Source organism: Curcuma longa, chromosome 10, assembly GCF_044706935.1.
Source record: "Curcuma longa cultivar G26 ecotype Majalengka, Jawa Barat chromosome 10, ITB_CL_G26_1.1, whole genome shotgun sequence".
In the NCBI taxonomy this organism is placed as follows: Eukaryota; Viridiplantae; Streptophyta; class Magnoliopsida; order Zingiberales; family Zingiberaceae; genus Curcuma; species Curcuma longa.
The window spans coordinates 12,222,976-12,231,359 of NC_133870.1; the positions used below are offsets into that span (position 1 = coordinate 12,222,976).

Consider the following 8,384-nt stretch of genomic DNA (forward strand, 5'->3'; position numbering starts at 1 on the left):
GCAAGAGAAGCAGCTATCGGACTCCAACTACTCTACTCTATTAAAGAAAGAAAGAACTTGAGATCCCTTATGGTCGGCCCTAATATTCTCGGAATTTATATTTATTTTAGGCGGGGCCTTCCCCACCTTCGGATGGGGCCCCGTCATACCTAGCACGATGAGTTAGGCTTTCCCCGTCGCCGTTGGCTTGGGGCTTCGGTCTCGCATGGGTTTGCGGTTTGTGGAAGGGATTTAGGGCTCGATAGCGTGTGTGAAGCATCCAGCAATGGTACCGACCTTCGAAAGCACCGAAAGAGCGAATGTGCGAGAGAGGGAGAAACGAAAGTGACTCATTTGAACACTCTTGAATACAAAGCTTCTATTTTCGACAAGACCACTTTCCAATTCCATTTATCGAGCTAAGCCCTTCCAAAGAGCCCTAAAATCAATATAAATTCGTCGAAAAGTTCGATTTCAGGATTAGCCTCAATTCCTTCCTCTGTCACTATGTATCCGAGGAATTTCCCCACTCGGACACCAAATAAGCACTTGGCTGGGATTCAGCTTCAAACCATATTGGCGTAGGGTGCTGCAAGTTTCTTCTATGTCGGCAATGAGGGAGCTTCCTCTTTCAGACTTAATCAATATATCATCCACATACACTTCTATATTGCGGCCTTGTTGTTGCCGGAAGATCTTGTCCATCAAGCGTTGGTAGGTGGCTCCGGCATTCTTGAGTCCAAATGGCATCACAGTGTAACAAAAAGTTCCATCTGCCGTTATAAAACTGACCTTATCTTGGTCATCTACAGAAAGGGGGATTTGGTGATATCCCTGGTAAGCATCAAGCATACATATATATTCATGACCGGAGGTCGAGTCTACTAGCTGATCGATCCGGGGCAATGGATAGCAGTCCTTCGGGCAAGCCTTGTTCAGGTCCCTGAAATCCACACAGACTCGCCATTTGTTCCCAGGCTTCGGCACCAGCACCACGTTGGAGAGCCAAGTAGGGAAGTGCACCTCCTTGATGTATCCAGCTTTCAGCAACTTCTGCACTTCATCTCGAATCACCTTGTTCTGCTCGGGGCCGAAGTGACGTCTCTTCTGTTTGATGGGGCGAGCTCCCGGCAGGACGTTGAGGCGGTGCATGGCGACGTCAAGAGAAACTCCCGTCAGATTGGTCGGATCCCAAGCGAAGACATCTCGGTTCCGACGAAGGCATTCAGCTAACTCTTGCTTCAGCTCGAATGACAATTCGGCGGTAACTTGCACGGCTGCTTCCGGACGATTGGGACATATTTGCAAGAGTTCCTTTTCGATAGCAGCGCGAGGGTTCGATGCATCTTGCACAGCATGCACCTCTACTCCTTGAGTCCTCCGAGTCTTCCTGGCTTCTGTTCGGACCGAGTCCACATAACAGCGTCTAGCCGTCAACTGATTGCCTCGTGCTTCCCCCACTAAGTCCCCCACAGGGAACTTGATCTTCTGATGGTAGGTGGAGACGACGGCGGAGAAGGCGCCAAGTGTCGGGCGACCTAGAATCACGTTATAGGAAGAGGAGAGCATCCACTATGGTGAAGAAGCAGTACCTTGTCCTCCGAGCTGGTTCCGTACCCAGGGAGATAGCCAGGCGGATCTGACCGAGGGGACGAACTTCATTCCCCGTGAAGCCATAGAGGGAAGTAGCCATTGGCTCCAAGTCATCCAAGTCAATCTGCATCTGGTCGAAGGCTAGACTTGAAAATGATGTTGACGGAGCTACCTGTGTCAACAAATACGGGATATCTCATAGTTAGCAATGGTGGCCTTTATGACCAACGCATCATCATGAGGAGTCTCTACTCCTTCTAAGTCTTGAGGGTCCAAAGCCGATGACAGGCTCGTCTCCGCGGCTTCCTCTAGCCACACCGCAGACTTCCAACTGTCGGCTATGAGCCTTCCTGGCCCGATTGGAATCTCCGTCAGTAGCACCCCCTGTAATCATGAGAATATTACCGAGGGGGGCGTTATCTTGGTTGCCGGCTCGAGGGTCACGGGAGCCAGATCCCTGGCCGCGGGTTCCTTCATTTTGCGCTGGGGGAGTGAGTTCTCTAGGGGAACGGTGGCGCTTTGGGGCAGCTCGAGGAGAAGGTGGCAGCAGTGGAGCGGTGGCTTGATGATGAGTCTCCTGCCGGTGTTGAGGGGCGGCTGCCGTCCCTCTAGCGTGCTGGTCCTCGGCCTCACGGAGGACTCGGGCATACTGATGGCAGTCCCGAGTGTCGTGAGTTCTTGACTTGTGATAGGCACAGAAGCGTGGCAGCCACCGTGAAGGTCCAGATGACTGAGTGGGCCGGGAGTCTACTGCTTGGATGGCGCGATGGCCACCCGATGATCTGGCAACATGCTCTGGTTCTGGTCTTCTGAGAGGTTGAGGCGGCTGGCGATGTTCACTTCGAGCAGCCGGAGCGGGCTGTCGACTCGGACCGCCGTGAGAGGAGGAGTCGGCATTCACTCGCCGAGCCGACTGAGCTTCTTCCACGTGTATGTATTTGTCGGCTCGAGTCAGCAGCATATCAAAGTTCTCCGGAGGCTTTTTGATGAGCGATCTGAAAAAGTCCCCCTCTATCAGTCCTTGGGAGAAGGCACTGACGAGGACTTCTGATGGGGCAGACGGGACTTCCTGCGCTCCTTGATTGAACCTGCGCAGGTAGTCCTTTAGTGACTCCTTCGGCTTCTGCTTGATGGCGAAGAGATCCATCACTGTCTTCCGGTAAGCGCGGCTGGTGGCGAAGTGCCTTAGAAAGGAACCTCGGAAGTCGTTGAAGGAGCAAATGGAGGCTGGCGGCAAATGGTTGAACCAGCGAACCGCAGCACCAGCCAAAGTGGTGAGGAAAACTCGGCACTTGATGGCGTCAGTATATTGATGCAGGGTGGCAGCATTTTCAAACCTTCCTAGGTGGTCTTCCGGGTCAGTTGCTCCGGTGTAGTCCATGAGTTGCGGAGCACGAAAGTGACGGGGGAGCTCTTCTTCTAATATCCATTGGGCAAATGGAGATTTGTGAGAGCCGCTGCCTTCCTCGGGACCTGGACCCTTGCCACGTGGAAGGCGTCTAGGTGGGGTCCGGGCAGCTGCAGATTCTACGGACATCCCTCCGTAGTCTTCAAACATATAAGTGAAGGAGGTGGGCCTTGGGCTTGATGGGCCTGTTGAGCTGGGGCTTGGTAAGCTGGAGCCTGATGGGCTTGAGCAAAGTGAGCGGGAGCTTGATGGGCCGGAGATTGGTGGGCCTGAGTATGATGGGCCTCGATGGGCTCAAATAACCGACGAGCTGGGGCCGACGCCAGCGCCAGCGGTGGTGCTTCAGCAGAGAAGGAGTGGGGTCTAGAAGGACCAGCTAGTACCTGTTGTTGTTGTTGTTGCCTGGAGATTGCGAGAACGGCGTTGGCCACCGCCCTATCGAAATCCTCCTGCGTCATGGTGATGAAACGAGGTTGCTGAGGTTGAGGAGGTTGGGGAGGTTCGTCCGTCGGCATCTCAAATCCGGGCTAAAACAGTTCCCACAGACGACGCCAAATTATGTTCCAGTTGAGAACTGCTCCAGGACACGTCACCGGACCTCCTCGTTGATGGCTTTGAACAGTGGATGATGATGAAGGCGGGGACAGCTTCACAAGTGCCGAAACTTCACCGGAGCAGACGATGAACAGCAACAGCTTCAGGGACGGCCTGCGATCACAGAGACCGTCAGTAGGAAGGCCAGGGGGTGCCCTGGCGCGACCACTCCGACGATCAAGTCAGAGAATGAGAAGAAGAAGATGAACAGTAGAAAAGAGAGAGTAGTTAAGAGAGTGAGAGTTGAGAGAGCCCGAGAGATTTACCTGTGGAGTGGAGTGGTCGTTTTAAAGGAGAGATGAGCGTGCATACCTGTCACGTCATCATTTAAGAAACGTTTCATCATGATTAATGAGGTGGCAGGAACAATCGAGTTTGTTGTCCCATCGCCGGTAAAGCGTTATCTTGTCACCATCCGTGCAGATAACAGAGATATAACATTAATTATTGGAGGCGTGGGTTTGTCAGAAATCTTGATGAGATGAGCCAGGACACTGTGAGAGTGTAGTTACACCAGGGTGCTGACAAATATAATCTCGCATCGGCTATTCGGCGATTCGGCTAGTATATGGCAAAAAGAGAGTTCGGCTAGTGAATAACCGCACGGAGGGAGTCGACTAAGCTGGCTGCCGAATGGAAGGCTTCGACTAGTACATGGCCGAATGGAAGTGATTCGGCTAGTTAGCCGGATGGAAGGATTCGGCGGGTGCGTAGCCGAATGGAGTGATTCGGCATGTAATTAGCCGAAGGAAGGATTCGGCTAGTGCGTAGCCGAATGGAAGTGATTCGGCGAGGTAATTGCCGAAGGGAGGGATTCGGCATGTGATTAGCCGAATGGAGTGATTCGGTGGTGCGTAGCCGAATGGGGGATTCAGCGATGCACCTGCCGAAGGGAGTGATTCGGCATGTAATTAGCCGAAGGGAGGATTCGGCATGTAGTTAGCCGAATGGACATACTTCGTTGGTGCAAGCTTGAACTACTCGAGGGAATTGACTTAGTAGGTGAGGACCCCTACGAGGGGACCAATTTCGGGCTCGAGTCCGATCATGGCTGACCCCTTGGTTCATTCCCGGAACATCAAGTTTTATAAATATTGAACTCATTACGTCCCAAATCCTCTATTTGGCAATTTTGTTCGGTGATTCAGCAGTAGAAATAAATGTTGAATATAGTGCAAAGACATGGAAATGATTGATAGTAATTTACCTCCCAATATTACAGTTGATCCATCGTGTACTTCAGTTCCATTAAGGACGCCCAAGCACACATTGCCTTTATCCTGCATAAATTCAAAACCCCTAAATTACATTGCTATCTCCTTGTTAACAAAATGTCTATACTAAACACATTTCACTTTGGATCATCTTCAAGTAGTAATCATACTAAACACATTTCAAAAGAAATACTAAGCCTTTCACCCAAGTTCCATCTCCGCCTCAATCTATCATCTCACCCAAACCTTTCTTCCCTGAAACAATTCAAACCAACCAGTCAGTTCAAGCAAACTGACAAATAGAGCATCCTTATCCAATTCAGCCGAACTAGACTCAGTTTAGACAAACCTAATTGACCTGAACCTAACTCATCCGAATTCTACCTTGGCTTCCTCTGACCATGTTCTGAATAGAGGTTGGAGTTTCTGATAGCTAGCAAACTCCCTGCAATATGTTGCCAAATTCCCAAAACAAAATGTGAAGAGACGTACACTGATTACTAGGTAACCTTCAGGTTGAATAGTAAATGACTTTGACATGGTCCACCATTTCTTTACGAATTGCAGGGTTAATGGTTCAAAGAATTGCTTCACATCTTTAAAAGACCTATAAATATGAGAACCTTATCAGACACTCTGTGCTAAGGTGTTTTAGTTTATGCGACAAGATGAAAATTTCCATGTGTGCATTTGCAAGAACATTTTACAAAATATAGGAAAGCAAAAACATAGTACACCCAAAAGCATTGTGAGAAAATGGTTAAGATAGTTAATAAGATATCACCTAATAGGAAAGTCGGCACGCAAATAGATTGGCATTGTAAGATCAGAAACATCTTGAATGAAGTTATTGGACATGGACTGAACCTGTGTGTTTGTGAAATTCACATGGTAAATATTGATGATACTGAAGAAATGTACTCCGGAAATTCAATTTTTTTTCTTATGACTTACATAAGCGGTTAGCTTCCCATATGCTTCATCGGGAAAGTAAGTGTATGAGCTTCCAGTATCAAATATTACTGGGACTGCATTTCCTTTCTGCCCCGAAATTTGCTTGCCTCCATAATTAATTTTTGAAGCTTTAGAAATATAGAAATTTCTGGAACAGACAGAAGCAAAACAAAGTCAACTTACATTACCAAAAAATTGATTCGAATGGATCACCATGTAAGAATTTTCATGTGCAAGAAAGATCTGAAAGCAAGAAAAGAAGTCATCCTACATAAAAGTACAAAAGCTTGTATGAATGCAGTCTTTTATGTTCTTTGTGGGTAAATTAGTTGGGAGAAGTGTATAGAATAATTTCAGCTTCATACCAAGGGTTTAGCCTTTATCACAGTTCAACCCTCCAAATTTAAATACCTTGATTTAGTCAATGCATTTAAGAAACATTTTATTAGTGTCCAACATCCCATAATTGCCAAAATTGAAACAATTCTGGATAGAAAAAGAGATGCACTTCAGAGCCTTAAGGTATGAAAATCACAAGATTATTTTTCTCAGAAGAATCTTTAGTACCATAAAAAGAAAAGAACAAAAATGAAATGATGAAAACTTGAAGGAATTTGAATTATTAATCTATGATTCAATGGTTAATAGAAAGCAAAGTACAACCAATTTATATTCAAACAACCATAACAAAGTTTCACCTTAAAAAGCTCAACATACTAAAACAATTAGATGGCAAAGTATTCCCCAAAGAGATGTTAACTTTGTTACTAATATTCAAGGAAAAATTATGTATGAGCTATGAACTACTAAATATATGTGCGTATGAAAACGACCAATAATTATATTCTTTGAGAATAGTATATAAAAAAACATGTGGAAAGGTGATGCTTACGTGAGGCCACTTTGTCTGGGAACCCAAGTCATGCCCCATTGAGGAACATAGTCATCTCCTAAGAACATGTATCCCCCACCTTTGGCTTCTCGTTTTATGCAATGACCTATGACATTGCTAATGATACCTTGACTTTCCAATTGAGAAGGTAAACTTACTTTCGAATTGCTAAGTCCAAGAATCCCATCTGTTTTTGCAGGAGAGGCTAAAAGTTGGCCTTGTTGATCATAAGCACACCTACAATACAAATGTAACAAAACCAACTTTATGAGTTGAAATGACCCTGACAACAAATTATAACAACGAAAAAGTCATACCCAAAAGTGAAACTGAATTTTGCCTTTTCACCATTTGCATCAAGAATGTGCATATCATCTCTTGCAAGGACACCCATGGAGGAACTATGATCTGCATATTCTATCTCATAATCACATTGTTCACAGGAGTCACAGTAACGATAATTCTGATTACGTTGTACTTCCATGCACAAAGAATTGCTTACATTTGGTTCGTGAATTGGAATAAGCAAGGAATGAAATGGCATTCCTAAAAAACGTAATAGAGCAGTAAAATAATAATATTTTTTTAATTCAATTTAGTGCCATCGTTATGAATAGTGATTTTTATATTTGGTTCATAGGAATATTTTAGGATATTGAGAATAAATATTATCAGAATAATGAAATAAATCCTATATAAAATACTTTGTCCGACTTTTATAGTTTGCACAACTTGATCAACCCATTCAACTCACCTAGCCTACCCTCCTTACTGCCTTGCAGTAGTCCATAAACCATATCGATTTGATGCTAGTTCATAAAAGAAGAATACCTTTCTGGTAGTAGTCTGCGTGAATATACTAATACAATAATAACACTCATCTAACATCACAAGCAACAAATCTAAAGTAGAATATCAAAACACTTTCTTGAACCAAGTACAATTTGTCTAAGGATATTTTTATTTTTATGTGATAACTAAAATTTATCAAATGATTCACATTAGGATCTTTGATTTGACAACTCAAATATGTTGCCCATGGCAATGCTACAACAGCGTAATATCTTTTTAATTTCTCAGATATCTAAAAGATCGAATCTCAACTTTAATAAATTAACGAATAAATTTTTCTTAATAGATGGTTGACCTAAGAACCGTTGGATTGATGGATCGTTTGTTGTACTGTTTCTTGATTTATCTTAATGACTCGATGGAAAACTTCTATGAGACCAAACCCGTCACCCCAAAATTAATCAACATAAGTTGAATAATAGATGTCGACTAAAAAAATAAGAACAAATCATTAACCCCCGAGGTGCAACGGCAAAGATATCAAGCAATTACCCTTTGCAATAGAAGTCAGTCTTAATAAGTGTTACAATAATTTCATATATGACTCAATTTTCAATTTGGATGAGTGTTCTCCCTTAAATATTATTCAATTTCAAATTTAAAGTTTGTTTGCCTGCTAAAAATGATTAATATTAATGTTGTTCAATAAATCTCTCCGATCCCCTTAGAGAAATCCCTAAATAAATGCACAAGGTCATCACCTTAGTTATGGCGTTCCCTCCCTAGTGAATAAAAGACATAGCTAGTCAATGGAAGTAAAACTCTTTTCCATTGTCCATAGTATTGATCTTCCTATGAAGCAAAGGGCAAGCCAGCATTGAATTTCTCACTAATACATATGAACCCCCAGGTTGAAGGTGCTAGCTACAACTGATAAAGACTTTAGGTTGTGGTTCTT

General features: G+C 44.4%; 2 protein-coding genes across 2 annotated transcripts; both read right to left on the reverse strand.

Moving 5' to 3' along the window:
* Positions 1–465: 465 nt before the first annotated feature.
* On the reverse strand, positions 466–3,495 carry LOC141835644 (uncharacterized). The gene is made up of 4 exons (XM_074723019.1): positions 3,288–3,495; positions 1,859–3,195; positions 1,597–1,744; positions 466–1,517 (listed from the first exon to the last, which is right to left on the reverse strand). Exons 1-4 carry the CDS (start codon positions 3,493–3,495, stop codon positions 466–468), a joined length of 2,745 nt encoding a protein of 914 aa, XP_074579120.1.
* A 1,182-nt stretch (positions 3,496–4,677) lies between these two features.
* LOC141835645 (aspartyl protease APCB1-like) lies at positions 4,678–7,178 on the reverse strand. The gene is made up of 6 exons (XM_074723020.1): positions 6,952–7,178; positions 6,635–6,871; positions 5,743–5,890; positions 5,573–5,655; positions 5,281–5,395; positions 4,678–4,854 (listed from the first exon to the last, which is right to left on the reverse strand). The coding sequence occupies exons 1-6, from the start codon at positions 7,176–7,178 to the stop codon at positions 4,678–4,680; spliced, it is 987 nt and encodes a 328-aa protein (XP_074579121.1).
* Positions 7,179–8,384: the final 1,206 nt, after the last annotated feature.